The following is a 25,977-nucleotide window of genomic DNA, read 5'->3' as shown; positions in this document are numbered from 1 at the left end:
TAGTATTTCTGCTTATAAATCAGATTGTCTATGGTTGATGGAAGAAGATAACATACCAATAAGATCTGTAAGGTCATATGCAGTGGAAATGTATACTGGTCAAGAGAGGCACTTATGCCTGTCTCTTCAATTATGTGCATTGCAGTTCCTGCTGACTATCCTAACAAAATTCTTAAGAGTATTCAGGTGTTTCAGAGGTAACCAATGTATTGCTGAAAGCTTTGATCTTGCCAAGATGTCAAATGACATTAAGGTCTTTTAACTATTAAAACACAAGTACCTGGAGGAGCATGCCCACATCCTTTTAGTTTTTGATTAACAAAGTTTGCAAAAGCATGTGAGCATTAATCTCAGTCCTGATGTAGTTTTCCACAGTTTCCTTACAAAAGGTATTTCTCAGTTATAATTATGTGCTAAGTGCCATAATTTCACTGCCATAAGTTCAGTGATCTGACAGTCAGTAAGTGACAAGACTGGAATTTGTATCCAGGTTTATTACAATTTGTTCAATAAAAATCAGTTATTCTTTGATTGTGACTCATTTTTTTGTTAGAGGAATACATACATGTTAAGAACTTTAGCAGAAGTTGAAACAGAATGAATTCACGGGTTGATTAGGATATTGATTTCCAGACTCCAGAGAGACAAAGGTCAGTAACCTTTATACTCCTGGCAGGGTTACCAAGGTGGTATTCAAATCCTCAACAGACGTTGCTATTATAGAGGCAGATTCTCAAAGGTTCTTAACTCAGCTTCTAATTTAGTGCTTGCTATTTTAAGCCTGCAGTATATCCAGGCAAACTAAGCTAATAGCGGGTATTTACCAACTTGTGACAGCTTCCAACAAGACCTGTTCTTTGGAGAAGAGACAGGCAATTTTGACACTAACTTCTCCCTTTATTCTTTTTTGGACAACCTTTTAATTAAAATCTTTGGAGCGTTCAAGCAGACACTGATACTTGGCACTTCTCACTTAGAACTTACCATGTTGTGTGGTGTATTTCAACCTCAGACTCAGATCAACATCTAACAAGTTCCCTCCTCTCCAGTTTCTTCAGGTGTTTAGACTGGCTGCCCTGGGACTTTTGGAACACACATTCTGACGTGAAACATCTCTGACTTTGAAACACATCTTGTTCTATTTTGTATGGTAGTGGGAAATAATATCCATGCTGCTGCTTTTTACATCATGATTTTGGGATTTTTTTTTTTTTTTTTTTTTTAATATGCTCCTTCTGGCTTCTTTTGTGCTGTACAGAGAAGAAAGTATGCAGCTGCTTTCACAGAGTCTGTCTAAATGTTGAAGGGAATTATACCTGGCTGAATATGAGGACAGTGCAATAGCAGTGTGGGCTACAGTACTCTCACCTCAGTGTCAGTCTTTTTTTGTAATGGGCAATTTGAGTTTATCTTTGCAAACTTTGGCTTCACATGCAATGTTATAACGAACATTGGGCTAGAGAAGCCAAGTTGAGCATCCCTACACCAGGCCTCCCAATGCTTTCTGACTGCAGAAGTGCAACACATAACACACACAAGTCATCTCAGTTAGAGTCGAGAAGACTGATGTACTTGGTAACTGAGAATTTTTCCATGAAAAATGTAAAAATGCGTGTTGCATGTATCCATGTTCTACAGTGGTGCAAGGCATATTTAAGGTTCTTTTTCAGGAAACTGGTCACTTCTGTGATTTACTGTTTGATAAATTAGAAGTTTGGTTTTGCTGTAGCCACCATTTTTTCATATGTGCTATCTTAAGCTAATATTATATTCCCTGGAACATTAGATTCTGAGTACAGGACAATTACAAAGAAATTGATTTGGATTTAACAAGTTACTGTCAATATACTTTCTGTTGGTCCTAGAGAGAGAAAAAACAATTACAGTTCAAAAATTCAAATTCATTAATAGAGTTTCACAAGTTTAGCTAAGAAGAACTGTGATTATCTTGGGTGAATGCTGATTTTTCTATTAAGAGAATTTTCTGGATAAGAACAGAAAGTACACAGAGGTCATGGTGGATTAAGTCTCAGGAGTCTAAACTAAGAAATTTATATTTGACTTTATTAGTCACAGCACCAAGGAGTTTTCTTCACTACAGTCCACTTACTGGTTGTTTATAGATTGCAGATTATGATACGGTGTACTAAATTTGCCACTTGCCATGAGACAGAGGTTCCTAAACATGAAAAGCTGAAGCTTGCAAGAGGCTGATGTGAAAGATATATTAGTACTTCTGTGGGAATGAAGAGATAACATCAGTAAATGCATACATCAGACAAAAGTAATGTATTTTAGTTGGAACATGGATGTTTTTTGGAGAGGGATGTAATGCTGCAATTAAGGAAGTGGAGAGGGAGAGAGAGTACAGCTGTTCAGTTTAAGTGGCACACCTTCCTGGGAGAATATTCTTAGCAAGATAACACTGTTCATGAGATTAGACATTTTGGCGACACTTTATATTTAGTCTTTAAATACTAAGTTCTTTGTATTTTTAATTAGATTTAAATTAAAACTGATAATTTTAGATGGTCCTCTGTGTATGTTGTTTCAGTTCCTGTAAAGCTATTTTGAAAATAAATACGTGTGTGTAGATATTTCATGTATGTATAAATAATAAATACACACTGAAATCAAGTATTAACACCATCAACTTTAAAAATTCTGACTTTGCATCCATTATTAAACTTGTGGATAAATTGTGTTATAAATGTAGACAGCTGTTTCTGCCTGGACCACATTCCCTTTCACTTCCCCAGGCTTGTTAGCTGGGGCATAAGGCCATGTCAATTCAGTTGTACTGCTCTCAGAGTCTAACGGGCTGTGCATACACCACTTTTCTGGAGCCAGAGGCATTAAATAGGGACTGCAGGAACACTCAAGTTGGCTTCTGTAGCAAAACATTTTACAAGTTCAGTGCCAGTCCACTTGGAACCAAGGTGGCCAAAAGGGCTAAGTTATAATTATACTGTGCTCCCTGATGTTACTGATAAATATTACCAGTTACAAAAACAATACCTTTTCACAGTCTTGTGTTACCCAAGCTAAGTTGCTTCAAAATCTGAGGTAGCCGTGTGTGATTGAAGGAAGAATTTTTTTTTCAGTTGGAAGTATATATACATTTATTAAGGAGAAAATGTCTAAGTATTTCTTCATTTTTCTGTGGCCATTAGGAAAGGATTGGTACTTGGTGCGCTTGTCACTTACTGTGACAGACGTGAATGACAACGTACCTGAGTGGGCCATGGAGCCCTTCCCGTTCTTGGCTGTGGTTTCCCCTGAAGCTGCAGGAGGTACTGAAGTATACAAGCTGCATGCTGTGGATGCAGATGAAGGGATCCATGGAGCTGTAGAATATTTTCTCTTGGAAGGTAAATTTTAACTCTGTCATTCCCTGTGTATTAGGCTTCACTGTTGTGACTTTTTGGTCTTTTATCCTGTTTCATTAGTGAAAGATCTTCCCTTCCTCCTGCAAAAGGTTCATAAGCCTTCAGCTCTGTATGTGAGAAAAATCAACTTTTATTGAGGGTACGGACAGACTTGCCAGATTTGAAGGGTGTTCTCCCTGCAAAATTGGGTTCCTGCCCAGATCGTCCCCCAGGGGATGATGGGGACCGGAGCAGTTCAGTACTCCTCAGAGCTTTGGCAAGGCGGTGGTAATGGCAGCAGTAGTCAGCACCTCTCTGCTGGACTGCCTGTTTATGAGATGGGGCAGTATGTGGAGCACAGCTGGTTGCACAGAGAGGGTTAATGTTCCTTCTTCCTTGTGGGAGTCGTGCTTCTGGTTAATTTCTAACAAATTTTTAAGGCTCTGGGTTGTGCCTTAGCTTTGCAAAGCTAGTACAGACTCATTAATAATTTTCTTTGTGGGGCTCTTAAAAGAAACTTCACTAATAGTTCAACACTGTTTAAGCAGGAGGGGAGTAGCAATACTGCTTCAAAGGTGAATTTGTTCCTCTTGGCCAGGACTCTAGCAGGGTGTTTTCTGGTAGGGAGTATTTAGGGTCAAACAACAGCAAAGTATTGGAGGATAAAGAAGAGTGATAATTGTCCAGAGAAGTAAAATGCAACTTAGAAACGTAATCATGAATGTAATTACTGATTTCTGGTTTCTAAGTTCTAAACAGACTTTTGGATTTTTGTGTGCATGCTGATTCTAAGCCAAAAGCAACTTGGGAATTGATACTGTATTCTCCTCTTAATTTTAATCCAATAAAAATGTTCTTGCTAACAACAGTTTGTGGATCTGTTCATTTTAGGTGGTGAAGACAGATTCGAAGTTGAGAAGGACACTGGCTGGATTAAAACGACAGGTTTGCCATTGGTGAGGGACAAGGAGTATTTACTGACTGTCCTAGCAGCAGATAAACTTGGAAGCAGAGGGTCTCCAGCCTCCATTTCTGTAATTGCTGGATTTCGACCACCACAGTTCACCAACATGTCATACTTTGTTTATGTTCCTGAAAGTATGCCACAAGGAAAATCGTAAGTAACAGTTAAAAACAATTCAGTGAGATTGTGTTCCTCGTTTAACTTCCGTTTGATCTCCCCAAAGCCTCAGTATTGTTTGTGAATCATAAATAGATGCTGTGAGTAGCAATTTAGATATCTTCATAGAAGTGATGAAGATACAGTTTGAGTGATGTATTTTTAAGTCACCCTTTTATACAGAAAAGCATCATTGAATCATTACAGTTTCTTGCTTTTTTAAATGATATGGAAAGTATTAGTAGATGTTGATTGTGTCTTAATTTTCAAACAAAATGCAGAATACAAACTCAGCTGTTACATCATGAAGAAAGATATCCTGGTGTGAAAGAATATATTAATTTTATGTGTCAAATTTGGAGAATTGCCTTCTCCATCAAGTGAACATCGGAAAAAACAAAAGACTGTCTTTGCTCTCTTCATCATGGTGGCAAGCTGAGAAGATGCCATGAAACTTGCCATTTTTCCATCCTTTGTCTAACAATGTGGATCTAAATATCTTAGAAAGCATTAGGAACATAGGTTCACCTGAATACTCAGTTCTGTCTTTCCCAAACTGTTTTGTTCTTATGGTAAACACTTTCTCTTCCAGTTGAATCGAGAATACTTTTGTCCAGTAAATGTCTTCCTTGTGTGGCCATTCAACTGTTATTCATATTACATTATCTGTGGTGTTGTATTTTACTGTTCAGTCTACAACATGCAGTTTTACAGTGCCTAAATAACCAAGATGTGTTAAGATTAAAAAAATAAGCAACTGTTAATAGTAGATAACAAGGTTTTTCTTTAAAACTGCAATAAACTTAAATAGCACAGGCATAAAAGAAATGCAAGAACTGCAAAATGCTACAATACCTAACAGGTACCTGCCATCTTGGGTTCAATAATGTTTAGGATTAAAAATAATGAAATTCTTTATAACTTTTTTGTCATTATTTAAAAATAGGTTTGCACACATAAGATGGTAGTATATTAGTCAGTTTGTCAAATTACTTGGCATTATCCAAAAGGAATGAAGTATTTAATGCAGTTATTAGTATGACAGAAGGGGTTTGAATATACACAATGCACCCAGTGAAAGTGGTTTCCTGTTTTGTGTTGAGCAGAAATAGTCATAAAAAGTCGTGTAGAATCCTAAAGTTATAATATTTAAATTGGACCAATTACACAAGTACTTAGGAAAACAGAGTTGCTGTCATGCACTGGATTTTTGGGTTTAGGATTTCAAAATTGTAGGCTGATTTAAGACTGCTGCTGAGCGGAAGAGCGTTGCCAAATCTTTCTCTTCCTTTGGTCTGCCACTAATGCTAATATGCTAGCTGCATGGGCAAGCTGATCCGATGAAAGGCAAAGCCAAAAAAAGAAGAAAAAGTTTTCAGTTGGGTTGTTAAACGTGCTCACAGTATGGCCTTGTGATTTTTAGTGCTGACAGGAGAGGAGAAGTGGCATGAACATGCAGCCAGGGTAGAGAGTTAGAAGGAGGGCAAAGTAATTCCTGTTGGCAGCAATACGGTCCTGTGCTGGCTGAAACTGACTGTGAGACCATATGATAGGAAAATACAGAAAAAGACTAAGTGAGATAATGACCTACAGTAACCTTTTCCATTGTTTCAGTAGTGTGCCTGAGGGAAGTGAGAAGGCAGCAGCATGGAAATACAACAGGGGAAAAAGGTGTTTGGACAAACTGAGTTTTGACTTTTTGATTGTACTTGTCACTGGATCATACATGTTGGTGGGTTCTCCTGGGAGACAGAATTCTTCTTCCTAGGAAACGTGCATGATAAAGCAACAAACACTTGAGGAATTAGTATTCTGTTTTAAACCCTTTAAAAATATTTATTTTTTAATTTCTTCTTTTGCTTCATACTGCAAGCGTTTTTCCTACTTGAGGACTTTAAACACATTGGACTTCAGTGGAAAAAAGACAGTGCCAGACAAGAGCTAAAAACATATGTCCCGTATAACCTGTAACATGCACACTGTTAGTGACTGGCTTTTATCCTTGTGCGGTTATCTGTTGAAACTTTAGGATGTATGACTGCAGCAGCACCATGCTGTTATTAAAATGAATCTTTTGCATCTTGCTTTATCTTTTAGTTTCCTGCCTGAAAAATATCAATACCATAGAAGAAAGTTGGAGTAGGCAAATTCAGTTGCAGCAAAAATGAAATCCTCTGTTCCTGTGTTTTTAATCCTTACGGTATTCTGCTTCCAAGAATCCTATCTTTATCTGTTTAACCTCAAGATGGTAGAACTACTGTATAACAAAATGTTTGAATTTGGTGGTTAGGTACAGCTATCACTGACTTCACTGAGTGTTGCTCTGATCAGACCTACAGGATTGCACCATCATTTCTGATATGTACCATTTTTGTCATATTCTTCAGTATGTTGTATTACGTGCTTAAAAGTCCTCTTTTTTTTTTTTTTCTTCTTTTTTTAAATGCAGCTTTCTTACAGTCACTGCTGTATCATATCAAAAGAAATCCCTGAGCTACAGTTTACTGACTAATCCTAGTGGTCTATTCAGTATTGATTGGGCAACAGGAGATATTAGTTTAACTCGGAGTGTGGATTATGAGAGTGACCAACACCAGTATCTTCTTTTGGTCAGAGCAGAGGAAAATGAGGAACACTTCAGTAGTGCAGCTGAGGTAGGTGTTCACTTCTGCAGTCTGTATGTATTTCCATTTTCTTTCAGCCTTTCCAGATTTCTGTACAGATTCACTAGGGAGTCCCATTTCCCCAGCTCATGCTGTCTTTTCTGCTGTCCATTTTAAAAGTCTTTCTGTCTATGGGTAGCTGTTGGGGGCTGGTTTAGGTACTCTGAGGGTTCAGTCTTGCAGATGCTGAAAAGGCTATTTCGGAGGGATCAATATGCCATTCCATCATAGGTTCTAGGCCTTGTCTGGGAAGATATGGAACTGGATGTGGCCAAGCCAGACATGGGGTTTTTGTCTTACTCTAAACGTTCATGAACTATGATGTATATTTGAGATTATTCCAATTTAAAACAAAGGCAGAACAGAAAATGATTTGTTTCGTATCAAGAACACGAAGTGAAGTTGTAAAGAGAGAAAGTAATAAAAATTCACAGATATTAAAATGTGATGGTTCATGGTGTTTTAGAAATCTGTTTGACAGCAAAAATATTTCTAAATATAGTTATTACAGTTGTTGGAATTCAAGGATTCACTGAGCTAGGAAATGCATGCAATATAACAGTTTGTTCCTGCTGGAGGAGATAAGATGTACACTATAGAGGGAACAGGAGGCAGAATTAAGAGGAACAAGTGTGAGGACACAGAGAGACAGCAAGACAGTATGTCAATGTAACAAACAGTGGCTGTAACACAGCAGAGACTGATAATTTCTATTGACCCTTTTATGTACTACAAGATGAAGAGTGGTAGAATATGACTTGAAAGAGGATTATAAGATGATTTTACAAATACATTTAGCCTAAACATAGTTTAACTTGTACCTGCTTTACACTGATACAACCTCAGTACTCCCAGTTTATACGAACCTATGTAAGGGTAGATGGAGTATGCATCTACCTGTTGCACTGTAATGCAGAATACCTCAACCAACTTCAGACACTCTGAAGTGTAGCAGTATGAACTGCCACAAAGGCTAATTTAACACACTCCTTACTGTTTGGATTGTAAACAATGCAACTGTGGGCTCATATTTGACATAAGAATAAGAAAACATTTTTAAAGATGTTAGAAGCAGAATTATATTTCTTACTTGTTTTACCATAATCAGTTCCATTTATGTCTGATTTACTCTGCTGTAATTGAATTCAGAACTTGGTCTCGGAGATTTATACTGCTAAAATGTATTATACTTGGCAATAGAACTTTTAGTATTACAAATCACAGAAGTGTTGGAAGATAAGATAATGGAAAAAGGATGCTTAGAAAGCAGATGGTCCATTTTCCTTTAAATTAGTAATTGGGAATAATCAATGGAGGGGAAGGGTGAGTGGAAAATGTTGCTGCAAGGGACTGGGACTTGGCAATTCCTAGTATTTTGGAATCTAATATTTCAATGGTTCCCAGCAGGAAAAAAGCAATCTAAGAAAAATGGCTTATCCTATGTGCTACAGCTTCTGAAGACCTCAAGGATGTTTTTAGGAAGTTCTTCCATCTGATACTTCTAAAGCAATGAAGTCATTGCCTTGATTCACTTTGCTGTTTAACATTCCCCTCTTCTCCATTAAGGTTTTGGTTGTAATCACAGATGTGAATGATTGTGCCCCTGAATTTCATCAGTTGATTTACAGCAAAATTGGTGTTCCTGAAACAGTTACTATGACAACTGCGCTTCTACAAGGTTAGTACTTCTACAATGATTTGTTACATTCAGTATGAGTATTTTATTTTCCTCCCACTAATTAGAATTCAGTTCAGAAGGTAAAATTACCTGCCCCAACATATGGGTAGTTGCAACTCTCTGAAAGCAAACGGCACCTTGTAGAATTGGATCATAATTATTTACTACTGCCACAGCCCAAACAATTTTGGGGGACAGGAGACAAAGAAAATATATCTTTGTAGGATTTTGAAGTAACAGCACTTCAGTTGTGGTTGGTATTATAGCAACAAGCTTATAGTAGCAATCTTGCAACATTTGTTTTTTTGAAGGAAGAAAGCGATGTTGGATCAGAAATTATGGACACATCAGCTCACCATCTCTGCCTCTCTTTGAGTCCTATGTGGGCTTGCTTTAGGGAATACTGCTTTTTTGACTGGTTTTGTTTGGATACTTGGGAAAAAGATTTTACTTCTTCCCAATGTAACCAATTTAAGCTTTAAATTATGATGCTCTGTAAATGATGTAAATTTTGATTTTGTAAACTGCACGAACCTTACATTAAAATGTTTATAGAGAAATGAGTAAGTCCTAGCGATAAAACAAATTTATGTCAACTAAGCAGTTGTAGAAGGGCCTTATGTTAGTCTTTAACCCTTACATAAACTTTCTATAAATCTTGAGGGGAAAAAGGAAATCAAACTACAGGAAAATTGCTGTTTCCTAGTAAATAGGATTTTATAACCACCTACTGTTCTACTTAGTGACTTATCCTGTACTAATGGTAGTCTGTCAGTTACTATTTTGGTAACTGCACTCTTAGCATAGGTTTTTGTAGGTTATGGGTAGGATCCGACAAACACCTAACTTGCATCAGTTGAATAATATATGCAAATATTTCATCTTTAATCACACAGGGTGTGATCTGTCTGAGTGATCTTAGATCAGCAGTATAGATCAGGTGGACATGAGAATATATGTCTCTGTGTGGGAATATGTTCTTGGTAGTACAGGGCTCTTTAAACCCAGCAGACAAAGGCAAAATCTAGTGGCTGAATTCAATCAGGGACTTAACTTTTTTTTTTTTAAACAACTCATTTTCAATTAAGGGTTAGTTCAATAAAAAGCACAGGGGATAGCAGAGTTTTAGAAATTATTTCAAGCACTACATGCCAAGGTAAATGCTGTTACAGTTTTATACTACACACTAGTTCTCTTGTTAAAGTACTTAACATTTCAATTCACAGACTTTGATCTACACAGTGTCTTTCTCTTCTCTTTTAATAGTGACAGCCACTGACTGCGATTCAAAAGAGAAAGCTGAATTACTGTATTACACTTTGAGTCAAGACTTCAGTATTACTTCTCATGGTACTATTTTTCCAGCAACACGGTTGGACTATGAGCGACCTAACCATCTTTATGAGTTCATAATTTTGGCTGTAGATAAAGGGGAAGAGCCAAAAACTGGGACAGCAACTGTTAGGATCTATGTTTCAAATGTGAATGATGAAGCACCTGAGTTTTCCCAGGCAATGTAAATACATATTCTTAAAACTCTGTTATTTTTGTCTTTTACTATTGCTTTTTATATTTTGGTCAAAAGGCTTATCATTACAGGATGGTAACTGGCTTTGGTTCAGTCAAATCTGAGAGTTGCAGTGACAAATGCGGGATGGTCTTTTGACTCTGAGACTGTCTTACTATCAGTAAAAAAAACCAAACCAGAAACAAGTTTAAGTTTGGTTTTAAATTGTAACGTTTAGACATACTTTCAATGTGTAGTAAGACCTGTGTATTTAGCTACATAGAGATAGTATATAGACAGCCTCTTTTGACAGATCTTGCACTTAGTTTTTTTCCAATATGTACTGAAAGAGGTGTTGCAGTAATTTCAGATTATACATTTCAATAGGACCCCTCCACCACCAAAGGAAATCAAACAGAAAAAGCAGGCAACTCAGTGTTGTCCTCAGCCCTCATCCAGAGTACATGGTGGAATTTTGCCTTTTAATCAGGCAATTTAAGCTTAGACAGAGTCAACAGTTGGCATCCTTGGTTTACAATTGTTAGAGAAAAATGCTTAGATGATAGAATCCTAAATGACCACTAAATTATAAAAACCACAAGATAAATGTCAATAAGCGGTATTCACTTAATTTCACTTAGTCCCATGCCCTACAAACTGTACTTCTTTTTTTTTTTTTTCTTCTAAAGCATCAGTAAGCATTTTTCTTCCATAGTTGGGGCTCAGAAGTGCCTGAAGCAATGTGAAAGGTACTATAAACTTGCATTCATATTAGAGGCTTAGTAATGGAATTCTCAGTCAGCTTCTGCATCAGCCTTCTACTCTTAAAAGTAGAAGTTACTCAGAACAAAATCCAGGCAGAAATTTCAGTGATGCTAAGCTTGTGGTTTAGCTGAACAGATCATCAAAGCTTTCTGACAGTCCTTACTTTATGTAAAGGTAACCTCTGGCTTCAAAATCTTCTGCCTTACTTTCTTTCCTAAACCTTGCTTAGGAGGTATGGCCTGGAAAAGTTGATCTTTTGGAAATTCTTATTGGACCTCTATGCATTTTCAAATACTAAACCAAATTAAGTTTCTTGCTCTTCAGATGATGCCTATTTTTCATTATTTATTTGTTTTAATATTCAGGGTCATTGAATATTTATCTGTATCTGTTAGTCTTGTATCTGTTCCTAATTTTTTAATCAGAAAAGAGTGATAGTATTAAAGATGCTGTAAACATCTCTAACAAATTGGAAGCAGAAAACATAGTTTAAAAAAAAACCTGCCAGCTCTTGTATTTAAAGTTTACTGAACAATATGACTAAAATGAACATTATTTTAAATTACCAAACATTCACAAGAAGCTTTTCTGTTCGCTGTGCAGGGAAACTGCTATTGTATATATGTGTAGATTGGCATTGGAATTGAATTCAGCTCCTGGAATTCAAATTATCTCAAGTTTTTGTTTAACCAGGTTAACCAGGCTTTGATTTTACTTTATCTCTTCCGTTATGAAAAAAAAATCTTGAACCCAAAGGTGAATTTCAGACAGAACTTAGTTGAAGTTTTCTGTGAAACAAATTCATCCTGAACACCCATAAATCAGGTCCTGTTGAGAGACTAGTTTGCAATTAACGTTATGCTCTGTGGCAGGCTAATACAAATCAAGATGATGATCTTGTCCTAGCCCTTTGTTTAAATGGATTTACAGTCCAGTATAAACTTATGGTTCCTTGCCATGAGCTTTCTTTCATCATGGTTATTCTTTATCTCAGTTACAAAATGCTTAAGGCTACCACTCTTTCATTTTGTCAGTTTTTACTTTCTCCTTTTTAAGAGACCTCTTCTGATGACTTGGACTCTTTTGTCCCTATTTCATGTTCAAAATTGTAAGAATTACTGTTCGTTTGCTTTCCAGATGCAGAGTTAAGACAGTGTCCTGAGGGTTGTGACTGAGCAAAACCAGAATAATTTACTTCTCTTACTTCATTGCATATTAAATTGGGGGAAGAAAAAAAGCTGTTTCTATGAAGGTTTTGATGAGAACACACATATCTAGACAACAAAAGCTAAGGGAGAGGTTTTCTGTGCATCCGTTTTCTTTTCCTTTGATTTTTTTCCTATTCTCAGCATATGGAGAGTGGGTCCATAAGCACTCTGAACCCAGTGATCTATATTGTTGGATACAGCCAGCTGTAGTTCATTCTTACAGCTTTGGGATACCTACTAGGGACAGATCTGTAGTATGCTTAGTCTGGGCTATGCTCAATCTAGTCGGATAAAATAATAAATATTTGGGACTTTGCTAAAGCAGGGGGCTTTTCTACTCCAGAGAGCGTTAAGCTTAGGCTGATAATGCCTCTTAAGAGCTTACAATGTCAGTGATGTGTCTGGACTTGAGAAGAGATTTTTTTGTAAAACTGACATTATGTGCATATCCTCCAGATCTGATTCTCATCCTAGTCATGCTGGTGCAAAGGCTGCACTGAAAGCACTTTGAGAGCTTGTGTCAGAAAGTGTGCTATAACAAGGAATGCTTTAACTTAGCAACTGTTTGCTTTGATTCTGTGAATCATGCAACTCTTTTTTTTAAATTAAAAAAAAAAAGTTAATTCTGCATTTAGCATAAGTCTTGTTGCAAAGCTAAGCTTCAATACTGCTGAAAGTTTGCAATGGAAATTTATGGGAAGTAACAACAAAGACATGGATGGTTGGATAGATCATCAATACTTATCATTTCACTGGTTAATGAAGAAGCATCTTATCTGTGTAATTGTATTAATAAATTATAAATCTCTGCAATACCCATTGTACAGGTAATCAGTAGTTCTGCATATATTCTGCATAGTTCTGTATATATTTTTTCCTGTCTAAATTCATAAATATGTTGTCATAATTTTTTTAACAGCTACAAGAGTTTCGTTTCTGAAGATGCAGGCCCAAACACACTGATTGCTACAGTTAATGCTGTTGACCCTGATGGAGATGGTGTGACATATGATATTCTCTCTGGGAATCAGAAAGGAAACTTTGTTATTGACCCTAAGAAAGGTAGTAAGATACTAGCTCTTTGCTGCTGCAGTCATAATGTTGATTCTGACGTGATGCAGCTTGAATTTGGTCTTCATTAGGCAGCAATAATAAAAAATAAATAGGATATGCTATTTTTGAAACTAACACTAAGCTTATTTTAAAAAGTGCAGGAAAAAGTTGCAATTGTTCTAGACTCTCTTATAAGGTTAAAAAAAGTATCATTTTCCTAAAAGCTTTGTATAATTGACCTATCTTGTTCATTGTTTGCTTTCAGTCAGTAACTTAACAGAGGGCATTATTATAGGTAACAGGTGACTTAATAGACAGTACTTAATAGAGAATGTATTTACTGATAACAGTGTGACATTGCAAAATGTCAAACAAGGATTTGAATAACACTTAATCTAGGAAACTAGTTTCAAAGTTGCAGCAAGGACAAGCTGCTGTGCAGGGTAAGGTGAAATGGGAGTCAGGGGTGACAGCAAGACAGGCAGGGACCTCGCTGTCCCCGAGCAAGAAGAGCAGAGCAGGTCCCGAGACATAAACCTGGTTCACCCAACGGTCCAGCAGCCACCAGACATTTAAATACGTAGCGACGAGGCAGGTCTCGGGTCCAGCTGGGAAGCCGAGTCAGCGAGGCAGCGTCAGGGTCAGCAATATACCTGGCCAGGTACCGCACACGCCTGGGGGAGCTCAGGAAGGGACCGGAGCTTAATTCGGCGCAGCTCCCAAGGCACGGGGCAGAGGCCACGGACGGGGCTGACAACAGCTACCTGTCCGATGCAAGGTTAGCTGGCTGCCTGGTGTCAGAGCTGGCCTTGAGCGCGGGCGGCCGAACCGGGCGAGCAGGAGGAAGAGTTTGCCTGTTGGTGCACTCAAAGCTTGACATCCACCTGCTGCAATTAGCCAAAGATACTATTAGTAATCACATAGCCATGCGACGAGGAAAAACAATAGGATGACAGTGCTGACTGGATAGTTTTCTTTGTGCAACTTTTTCAATAACTCAGTTTTAACTGGTTTAAAGCAGACGTTTGGGTTTTTAGATGAGGCTGTTTCCCCCTGTGCTTATGTCTATGTCCTGATTATGCATGTGTGAGCAAACACTTTTTAGCTGAGGTTATTTCTGTTGTACTGACACAAAATGATACATTTGTAGGCGGAATGAGGCTAGCACTGTTTTATTTCAATGAAGGTAAAGTATATAAAATATGAACTAAGTAACTGTATTTTTCATTTATTTAATTTCGTTCAAGGACAGAATCATTCACGTGAGCAGTGTTATTTAGCCAAGAATGCTGCATGCACGAGAAAAAAAAAAGTGTGGAGAATACCAGTTTTTACGTCTTTTTAAATTCTTGTCAGCAGTCGCATATTTTTAAAACCCCAAAGGAAAAAGTCCCACAACATTGGTGTCCTCATTTAAAAAAAAAAAAAAAAAAAAAAAAGCACACACACATATCATCAGGGTAGGCTGGCATATCCCTTTAAATTAATAGGATTTATTTGCTGTTGATTGCTTGAAAAAAAAAAAAAAGAGGATGTTTTGAGACAGAAACAGGCAACCAAATTGAAATCTTATTGAAGGATTGAACTAACTTAATTAACTTCAGTTAAACTACTTTATATTTAACCTCTTTTGAACTGCAATCAAAATCTGAACTTACATTTTTCAAAGCACAAGCCTTGATTATGTCAGAAAGAGTAAGCTGCCCTAAGTTATTCCTCTTCTATACTTTGCAGAGTTCACTTAGCATGAAATTTTAATTTCAATGCAAATCATGTTTTTTGCAATATTAATGTTAGATTCTGAAATGTTCCCAAAAATATGGTCTGCAGGTAACTTGCAAGTGTTGAAGCATGTTCCTGAATTTATTGAGAGCTGCTTTTATCCTTTCTGACTTAAAAATAGAGTTGTAGGTTCCAAGAGTAAATTTCTAAAGATACTTTGGCACCTGAAGAGGAACAATGGTTTTCAAAGTGTCTAATTGACACAGGGGTAGTATATCTGATGCTTCTGAAAATCTTTATTCTAAGTGCTCCAAGAATCTTAACATTTGATTGATAGCATCTCTTAGGATTAGCTCCATAGTTTTAATACAGATAATCGTGTACATGTAATTTTATACTTTTTTACCAATAAATTTTTATAGTCTTTGAAACTTAATTTTAGAAATGTTAGCATTTTTTTTCAAAACACTTCGGGGCTTTTGTTGCTTAATAAACCTATAAAAGTTTATACAGTGGCTTGCAGCAGTTTCTTTTCAGAAATGTTGTCAGTCAGGGGAATAGTCTGTACCCCCTTGTCACAGAAATGTCATGGTAAAGTGGAGATGTGTCAAAAATAAGTGCTGCAGCTAAAACAATACATTTGCAAGCAAATTGAGTGACATGGATGCTGTGACAATACTCTGTCGTAATGACAATTGCTGTTATGCCTGATGAATAGCAGAGGTGATTGATGGATGATGGAGCAAAAGAATGACAGCTTCTTATGCATGGTCTCAGATAGCTGTAGTCTCTTTTGCTTTTGTAGCAAATCTTTCATACATCTTTCTCTGACAGTGCCTGTATGTCCCATCCAGCAGGGTGTATCATTTGGGTGACTTGGGAGAGTAGTAAAAGACAGGTTTCTGGGGATATGCCTGTCTAGGTAAATGCTGCTATGACTGTGCTGCAGGAAGGTAAACTTGAATTAGTTTCAGCTGAGCTAGCATTGATAGCTACAGCAGTAGACATGGTGACACGTGCTTCATTGCAGTAGTGATAAAGGAACATAGCCAGGCTTGCTGGTGGAGCAGATGCAGGTAAAACAGAAGTCTGCCACAATGTTTCTCTGGGTTTTTTGTTTCGTTTTGTTTTTTTTCTGCAGCAGGTAGACAAAAGCTAATATGTGCACGTCAGCTTTATATAATGAGTGGTAGCTGTTGTCTCATTTAGCTCTGTAGACATACCTGCAGACAAACAAACCTGTTGTGCTGTCTTAGTTTTGGTTCAATATCAGACTGCAGTAAAAATACCGTAGTTAAATTAAACTGTAGCAGCCTTGTGGTTTATTGGTGAATAGGTAAACCAGAATGGTTCTTTGTCATGCTAGCTAGTGAGATTAATAACAGTAATTGGTTAATGTAGTAAAAAAATAAAAACCTGCAACCTATTGTTGTTTTCACAGGGCTAGTTAGACTTCGTTCAAGTCCGTTTCCTAAGCTGCAGGGGACAGAATATGTACTTCATGTCACAGCTACTGATGATAACGCTTCTGGAGGGCCCCATGCTCTTACAAGTACTGCCCAGGTTGTTGTGAAAGTTGATGATGTCAACAATAACAAACCTGTCTTTCAGAAGGTAAATATATGAGGCTTGGTCATTTGTGTTAGACTGTGTGGTAAATGTTTAAGACTGTGTTGTCACTGCAAGCAGAATTGGTCAGAATTTTGTCTCTCTTTGAGTCCCGATGCCGCTGTCTTCTGCATCTTTTCCATCCCTCACCGAAGACTTACAGGGTTTGCTTTCCTCTTGGGGCAGAGCAGCTCCTATGAGCACTGTCTCTTCCCTGAACCACATCTCATCTCTGGCATTTCAGAAGATGAGGTTGAGTGAATAACTTCTGGAGGTTCAGTGTGATGTATGTGAGGAGGAATTGATAGGTATAGGTAGCTATGCAGTGGACTTGTTCCAAAACATTCCAAAGTACTTCTCTAAATTACATAGGCTTCATTTGATGATTCGATGTCTGGAACTGATGAAAGAGAGAAGAATGAAAGTGTTTTAGCTTAATTTGTAAAGTACTGTAAAAAATAAATGCATGAATATATTTTCAGGATGTTAATTCATATTAAAGATCTGTTGTCTAAAAATCTCAAGTTTGATGCTGAATGGCTAAAATGTTGAAGGGCAATGTTGCATATTTTGAAAATTCAGTGACTATTCATGTCAGTCTTGTCAGTAATGTGTTCTTGATAAAGTTACTTTGTGTAGAATCCCTTTTCGGCTAAAGCAATTCTGTTGTTTGGGCAAGTGTATGCCAGGTTTTTTATAAGACTTTTGCTAATATAGAAAAATACTTGAATTTGGAAGTATATGCAACTGTAACTTTTTCTCCAAATATTTTCATTAATTGGAGATGCTCAGTGGCCTCATGTTGTGTGTTGTTCGTATAATTGCAAAATAGCAAGTGAAGTCTGTAAATTAATCATGGTACAGATAAAACATTAACATCAGTGCATGTGAATAGAAGTGTAGCTAAATCTTTTTTGTCCTTTTTTTTTTTCCCCTCTAATATATCTTTAAATCAAGTGGCATGGTAAGTCCTTGATTTTTCTTCTTTTTTCTCCCTTCTCTTAGTGTCAGTATTATCAGGAACATGCTTCTGTATTGGAAAACCAGCCTTCAGGGACAGTTGTACTGCAGGTTGAAGCCACTGATGCTGATGAAGGAGCCAATGGTATAGTGAAATATGGCTTAATGCACAGAGGTGGTGTCTTACCAGCATTTAATATTCATCCTGACACAGGTAAAGCGAATTTCAGAACTGATACTGGCATATAGAAACCATTTTGTTACACTGATGGGAAAAAAGCTTAAATAAAATCAGACTTCATGCTTTTTCATTTAGTTTTTTTTGATAGCAGGCAAAATACAAACTGTATTAACTGCATGAATAAATACTGTCCTTTTAGTTTCATACATATCCAGTACTGAGCTAGAACTGATGCTTTCCCTGAAATGTGGAAGTTCTGCTTTGTGCAATAACTTCTGTGGTTTTGTAACCGGATTTAAAAAAAATCGCCATATTTTAAGTGCACATTATCTTGCAACATTGTTAATGGCATATAAATGATTTATCCAAATGACAGTAGTCTTACAAACAGCAAAAAGACTAAGTCTTCAAAGGCCAAAACTAAATTCAGGCTGATCTTTTGGAGGATAAAAAACCATGAAACATGCCTTTACCCTGTACTTACTGCTCTTCGAAATATTTTTTTTATAAACACATTCTCTTAAAGTTAGCTTGGTACTTATCTCCATTTTCTAAATTTAAGTCCAATTATGCGTAGATGTAAGTGTATATGAAGTTTGTATCTGCCCGAGCAGTACAATTTAAGCTGTTGAAATTGTTAAATCTTGTGATTGGATCCTTGAACCTGAAGTTCACATTATAAGTGTATTTAACCTATTGCACTGTATCTCAATGTATTGACAGACAAACATCTAAATGTAGAGTATTGTCAATTGCGTAGTATTTTAACTCTCTGGTATTTAATTTGTTTTCAGGAGTTCTGACAACTGTTCAGGTATTTGATCGAGAAAAACAGAGGGAATATCCTATCACTGTGACAGCAACAGATCAGGCAGCGGAACCACTCATTGGAATGTGCCAGATAAATATTATCATCCTGGACCAAAATGACAATGATCCCAGATTTGAAAACACCCACTATGAATGTAATTGAGAGTCATTGGATAGAGTTTCAGTGCCCTGAGTGTGAGCCTACCTGAAGTCTAAGATTTTTGGGTTTTGTCTTTCCTGGCAGTAGATCATGTGACCAACTAGGTGATGCACTTACCTTAATTGCAGAATTATTAGTCTGTGTAATGTGCCATATAACAAGTACAATCTTGACTCATAGGCCTTCCTGAGTGTCATTATGGGAAAATTCCTTGAAACAATAGCCATGTCAGTATCTTTCCTTACCTGAGTATACCAAGTGTCTGTGGCACTACACAGAGATGTGAAAGCTGTAATAAGAATGTAAGTGTACAGTGCTGAGCACTAATTATATCCTTTGTTTTCTGATTAACAGATTTTTGTCATAAGTTTTGATTACATACTTTTCCCATTTGAATTTCATAATTCTTCATTGTTTGTTGTTTTATTTTTCCTTCTTGGTTCTTCAGAAAATCTTTCCTGCTTATGGATAAACACCCAGAGGCATGTATAATACTAATAAAAAAAACCAAACGTGAAGACTGATAATTCTCAGTTAGTTATACTATGCAAATCCTAGAAAGTAGTTTCTGACAATGTGGTCCTTTTCTTCTGGTTTTATGCAGTAAATTAAAATTCCGTTTATGTATATTTCATACAGAGCAATTAGTCCCTTAGTAAAAACACAAGACAAAAAAAAAAGTAGTATCTTATGCGAAATATGAATTCCAGGTTATGAATGTGATATGAAGTTCAAATGTGATCCATAGCTCTGGAGTGATAGTAGCTCTTTAAAATATTCAGTTTGATTTTTTATGGCCTTTGTTCCAAGGAAGGTAAAGTTATAGCTTCCATACATTATTACTTTAGTATTTCTTCATTTCTTAGTAAGATGTTCATGGTACTTTAGTGAATTAATGATCAGTTTGAAATATCCCTTCCTTACATTAGATTTTCTAAGAGAGGACACAAGAGTTGGGACCAGCTTTCTTCGTGTTGCAGCCCATGATGATGACTACAGCTCAAATGCTGCCATTACATATTCAATAGCAAATGAAGAACCAGATTATTTACAAATTAATCCTACTACAGGCTGGGTGTTTGTGAACCAACCCATATCCCAGGTATGGTGCTTGCTTTCCTTTTTAAGCTGCCTATCTCAATATATCATAAGAGGGACTGAGGTCACAAGTTTGTGTTACCCCTTCACATTAAAGGATCAATACGTCATGTTTAAATTAAACATGAGTCTAAGGATTTTAGCTGATGAGTTCATCGACTGTCAATTGCATATAAGCAAGCCCTGCTTTCAGCTGGAAAGTAGCAGTAGCACTGCCTCCGAGAACTTGTTCTTCCCATGTCATTAGCTTTGGCATACTAATACCAAGGACTGGAGGGCTGAGATGGTAAGCAGGGGAGCAAGAACCCAGGTGTAGGACTTGACTATGTTAACAGGCAATGAGTTAAGACACAAATCTTGAATGTGAAAGAGTGTGAAATTTTGCTTCTGATACAGATTCCCAACTTGGTACATGTTAGTCATGGTGGACTAAGCATAGCTGTCCCTCAGGAAGGTGAAGGCATAATGAACAAATAGTTGCATGTAGCTAAAATTTAGAACCCTACAGACCTAATAAAAAAACTGTTGACAGGTAAGCTTAAGAACTCAGGGGCTCCACAAAGTGGGTTTTTTTCGTTTTGTTTTAAACTTTGTGTGAAATTTGCTAAGGTTATTGAGACAAATAACAACATTTTCCAGCAATCTTAAGTAAAGCAAATAGCAGAATTTTCAGCAGCTTTGCACCTACTTCATATTCTGAGCTCAGTATTCAGCAGTTGTGGATGTTTTTCTTCTGTGCAGGTTTTTTTAAGTGTGCCTTTAATTTTATGTATTCATTTATTTTTGAAAGAAATGGAAAAAAAGCTCATTGGAGCCGTGATCAAAACCCTTCGTAATGAAACTTTTTTTACTCTTCAGAGGTCATCTGTAATTCGAGAGATTATTGCTATGGATGGAGGCAATAGGAGCAGTAAAGTTGAACTTGCAGTAACTATTACTAGTGCAAAAAACCAACCTCCACAGTGGGAAAGAGACAGCTATGAAGTTGTTATTCCAGAGAATACTACACGCGATGCATCAGTTTTGGTAAGGTTGGGACAGACTTGTTTGTCTGTCTATAGCTCTAAGGCTATAGAGTAACTGAATGTTGCTTATTTGCTTAAATATAGTGAGCATTTATAACAATTTTGTGTATTGTAGGGACCAATGATTTGATATCAGTTTTCTTTCAGAAATGCTAACAGTAACCAGCATTTTTACTCTAATTTATATGTGTGCAGCCATTATTTAATTTCCTTCCCATTTGGACAAAACTATAGGTGTTCCAGTTTTTTGAATGCTTCTCTGTTACCTGAGGTGATTATTGGGCTTCAGTTCAGTTTGATTGCTTGGAATGGGTGATCAGAACAGCTTTATGATGTAGCTCCAAAACATGTATTTTTAGGATAAAAGCTTGAGTAACCAAACATGTAATGACTGGTAACCTTTGGCTGCAGCTGTTTGTGGCCTGGAGATGTATCAGACAGGGTTAAAATCTGGTATTAGGAAATATTGTCCTAGTGGTTTCAGCTGAAAGCTTAAGGTCAGGGAGAGTCAATACACAAAAGCTTTTAGAAATGTTGCTGTACTTACAGAAGTGTTGATTACGCAAACTTTTTGAACTGTGCAGACAATCAAAGCAACTTCTCCCCTTGGTGATCCCCGTGTGACTTACAACCTAGAAGAGGGTCTTGTTCCGGAGACCAACATGCCAGTTCGTTTCTACCTGACTCCAAACAGACATGATGGTTCTGCTTCAATCCTGGTAGCTGAGCCACTAGATTATGAAACAACAAAAAGCTTTCTGCTGAGGGTTCGAGCACAGAATGTTGCTGCAGTTCCTCTGGCAGCATTCGTTACGGTCTATATTAATGTAACAGGTGTGTAAGCTGTTCAGTGATGTTACAGTATAATCATAGTACTTTTTTTTCCCTTCTCTTAAAGTTTCATAGTTTTCTCTTTATGCGCTCTTTGATGTTTTAGATGTCAATGACAATGTCCCATTCTTCACTTCATCTATTTATGAAGCCTCAGTAACGGAGGGAGCTGCTGTTGGGACATTTGTTGTTCAGGTGTCTGCCACTGACCTTGACCTTGGTCAGAATGGTGAGGTAAGCAAGTGGGGACCTACACCTTCTGTGATGAAAGGTATGGAATAACTTTTGTATGAACAATGGCTAAATAGACTAGAAATCTTCAACCTAGAAAAGGGATGACTAACAGAGAAACATGAGATGAAATAAAGTAGTTCATTACATGTTTCTCTGTCTTGCCATGTGAAAAATGCAACTAAAACTAGTAGGCGTAAGACAGAAAACAAAGAAGAAATATTTATACAACCTGTGGTTCAGGTGAAAAACTTGCTATAGAATGCTCTGGTTTGGAAAGGTCTACATAGACCTGTGATTGGATAAATTAATGGAAGAAAAAATGTGTTTAAAAGCCTCTGTGAGTTGTAAATCATTGGGGGTACTGAAAACTGAATCCTTACAAATATGTCAAGTTAACACCAAAAGTGGATGTATTCATTACTGATTTTAAAAATTGAAAGTAGGTATATCCTTAGAACAACAGTGCAAGCTGAAGTCAAGTGCACGAAAACATATATATGAGTCTAGAACACGGTCCATGATACTGAGCAAGTTCAAATTCAGCTCACCTGTGGCCATTATATTAGTACTGGGAATCTTTAGCTGCGTTTGAGTGCTGTTGCACAAGCGCTGTGCAAATGTGAACTAGTGAACTCAGGAACTGATTAGACAAGACAAATTTATTTCCTTTACAGATCAGCAGTCAACATGCAAGGAAGTTAATAGACTTTAAACTAGATTGCTCAAGCTGTCAGTTGTACCCAGCTTTCTTGGCCCCAATCAAGTTCTCAAACACAAGACTGTTCTTCCTCTCTTTAAGTACTTATTTAGTTGTGAACTATCCAACAAAAGGAAAAGATAGATTAACAACTTCTTTTTAATCCTTTAGATAACTTACTCCCTGTTACATGACAGTGGCAGAGACTACACATATTTTCACTTGGACTCACAGACAGGCTCAATATACACTGCCTCAGAGTTTGATAGAGAGAAGAAGGGGTCCTATCTTCTAGAAGTCAAGTCAGTAGATGGCTCTGAATCAGCTCGACCTGGAAAACACGGGAAGCCGAACTCTGGTAATGTTGCAAGCATGCAAACATGATTTTATATGGACTGGTCTCTGAAAACAGAAGCTCTGAAATGCAAGATTAAATGTTAATTTCCTTTTTTTTTTCAAGTGTACGTGTGAAAGAGTGTCCGTTGTTTTGGTTTTTTTTTTTTTTTTTTTTTACTGTTTGTCTGTGCAACAGTTGTGTCAGAGATATTTTATATGATGATCAGGCAAGTTTTTTGTTCTGAAATGAAAAGAAAACTAGGGCTTCGTAGTTAGTCTAGAGAGTATTTCCTAGCTAGCAAAGATGCACCCATTATCTGTAGGATGCAGATTTTGGGTAGTGGAAGTGTTTCTGAAAGCACTGGATATGGTACCGTATACAGTCAAAAGTAATTATGAAGTAGGAAAGTTCAAGATAGAAAATCCCATTCTCAGTTGATGGCTGTGCTTAAATAAAGACTTAAAATTTGGCTTTTGTGGCTTCAGGACAAGAAGTTATGACTAAAAACTGTACAAATGCCATATTAGGCATCAGTTATTCACATATTATCTGTTTAAACAAATTGGATGTGACATTCATTTGATATCCAAGTGCTTTTGAGTAATGTTGGTATATATATTGTCCACAACCCTAAGGGTTTGTTTCTGTATTGTCTGCATATTCGTCTTCATTTAATGTGCAGCTAGACAGTTTAAGGAATTGTAGCTGACAGAAGTGGCACAGCTGAGTATTTTAATCTCTTGTTTCTTGTCTCTCCAGACATGGCCTACGTGCGCATTTTTATCAGCGATGTGAATGATAACAAGCCTGTCTTCTCTCAGAGTGTCTATGAAGTAAATGTGGATGAAGACCAAGATGTGGGCTCAACTATCATTACAGTCAGTGCTAATGATGAAGATGAAGGTAAAGTATTGGAATTCCCCATAGCTGTGTCTAAAATATTAATGAGTTAATTTCAGCACACCAAGACATATTTAGTGGTGTTAGAAAGGAAAATGTCTTTTTGTCTCTAGATTTTAAAAATTCTTTTAAGTGTGAACTGACTGGCCATGAACATTAGTTCATAATGGAGCTGTGAGGCATAAGTCAAATAACTCTTATTTCAGGAGGTGATGCATTAATGTGGGATGATGTGGAATAATTTCTGTGCCAGCAAATACAAATTTATTACAGATCATACCATTTTCTTACAAATGGGCACCAATAAAAATGTCCTGGTTAACTAGAATGAATCAGACTTGGTTTCAGTGAGATTCATTTGCTTTCTCTATGGACAGTATAGTTGTATTGTTCTTTAGGTTTTTTTGGTACACATTCTCATATTTGAAACGGGACTTCCTAGATGCATATGATGAGTCTTAGCTATATTGCTTTATCTGCACATCAGTCAGGAATTCAGCCATCAGTACGTAACCAGTGCTCATAAATCAGAGAGGGAACAGTACAGACTTCCATCTTCTGGCCATGGTGCACTACTAATTTGACTTTGCTGTATGGTGAAACCATACTTTTTTTGTTGCTCAAGTGCCAAAGGACTGTTTTGTGAGCGTGTCAGTGAAGTGCAAGTACATCCTGGCTGCATTTGATTCCTCACCCACTCAAGGAGGTTAAGGCAAATGTGACTAAGTTGTACTGAAGAAGGATTTACCTACTTAAGGAACTTATAGTTTTTTACTTAGGCTGCCTGTAAACCTACTCTGTAGTGTTGGATCAGGGGACCTGATGTGATGGATATATGGCACTTCATTTCTGTCCTCTTAATAAAGTAAATGATTAAAGATGTAGCTATGAAAGAAAGGAAGAAGAGAAGAATAGTAATGTGAAGGTAGAGCTTGCAGAAAGGCTAAAAGTCTTTACTTGATCTAAAAGCATTGGCAAATTGGTACTGCATCTGAAATTTTGAGAAGTTCTGTTAGGACTCTCTCCTCTGGCTTGATACATAATTATCCAGTTTGTTGGTAAAGTCTATGCATAAATGAATATGAGTGCAGAATGGTTCTACAGTATGAAGCATTTTATGATAACTCATTCTTACATGCTGGATGTTAGCAAACAAGAATTTGTCCCATAGCCTTGGCCAGTCATATTGATCCTTCAGTGAATTTGAGTGATCATAAGTAAAAGCAGAATTAATACTTCATTGCAAAGACACATTTTATAATTAGACACAAATTACAATTGGACATACCAGAACTGAAAATACTGATAAGTAATCTGACATAGCTGCATGTTTTAAAAGACCACAAAACTGTAATATCAAAATCAGTTATTGTATGATTTGTACTTAATCTTAACATCCCATGTTTTAATCTACTTCAAGAAATGTGTGTTTTCTGACACTGTTGGTAATTGACAGGAACAAATGCTAAATTACGGTATCAGATCACAGCTGGAAACACAGGAGGAGTACTTGATGTAGAACCAGAAACAGGAGCCATTTTTATTGCCCAACCACTGGATTATGAAGAAACAAAAATGTACGAGATTCACTTGTTGGCCTCTGATGGGAAATGGGAAGATTATGCAGTTGTCATCATCAATGTCATGAATAAAAATGATGAGACTCCAGTTTTCTCTATCAATGAATACTATGGAAATATAATTGAGGAACTGGATGGGTTACCAGTCTTTGTACTTCAGGTAGTGTATGCAGTTTCAGAGATTATAGTATTTCAATGAAAGAGCACAGATTACTCTGGTAAAATTATGTTAATAATAATTCAGCACAGATATATTAATGAAATTTAGTTTTACTGAGTTGTTTTGTCAGTGGATGAAGAAAAATAGACTTTTATGGAAAAATAATTACAAAGATAGTAAGTAGGATAAGCAGGATGGATCATTTGTGATCCTAAAAAGTAAATCATTAACATTTTAAAGTATCTATCAGAATAGCATAGTTAAATTACCTCTACAAATACAAAAAACAACTTTACTATTTTATTATTAGAC

The 25,977-nt window shown here is 36.9% G+C and overlaps 1 protein-coding gene across 1 annotated transcript in view; it reads left to right on the top strand.

The window, feature by feature from the left end:
• LOC104842721 (neural-cadherin-like) overlaps positions 1–25,977 on the top strand; it is a 66,118-nt gene that overhangs the window by 13,501 nt on the left and 26,640 nt on the right. Inside the window, exons 3-18 of the mRNA XM_010585235.1 lie at positions 3,174–3,371; positions 4,260–4,485; positions 6,938–7,142; positions 8,718–8,829; positions 10,096–10,345; positions 13,229–13,371; positions 16,526–16,698; positions 17,698–17,866; positions 18,628–18,798; positions 19,733–19,905; positions 20,760–20,927; positions 21,511–21,760; positions 21,864–21,991; positions 22,860–23,046; positions 23,785–23,928; positions 25,382–25,665. Of these exons, the coding sequence (XP_010583537.1) occupies positions 3,174–3,371; positions 4,260–4,485; positions 6,938–7,142; positions 8,718–8,829; positions 10,096–10,345; positions 13,229–13,371; positions 16,526–16,698; positions 17,698–17,866; positions 18,628–18,798; positions 19,733–19,905; positions 20,760–20,927; positions 21,511–21,760; positions 21,864–21,991; positions 22,860–23,046; positions 23,785–23,928; positions 25,382–25,665 (2,981 nt within the window). The remainder of the gene's footprint in view (positions 1–3,173; positions 3,372–4,259; positions 4,486–6,937; positions 7,143–8,717; positions 8,830–10,095; positions 10,346–13,228; positions 13,372–16,525; positions 16,699–17,697; positions 17,867–18,627; positions 18,799–19,732; positions 19,906–20,759; positions 20,928–21,510; positions 21,761–21,863; positions 21,992–22,859; positions 23,047–23,784; positions 23,929–25,381; positions 25,666–25,977) is intronic.

This window comes from Haliaeetus leucocephalus, unplaced genomic scaffold, assembly GCF_000737465.1.
Source record: "Haliaeetus leucocephalus isolate CR32 unplaced genomic scaffold, Haliaeetus_leucocephalus-4.0 Scaffold92, whole genome shotgun sequence".
Classification (NCBI taxonomy): Eukaryota; Metazoa; Chordata; class Aves; order Accipitriformes; family Accipitridae; genus Haliaeetus; species Haliaeetus leucocephalus.
The sequence above is the reverse complement of the archived record's forward strand: the minus strand, read 5'-3'. Positions and strand labels throughout refer to the sequence as shown.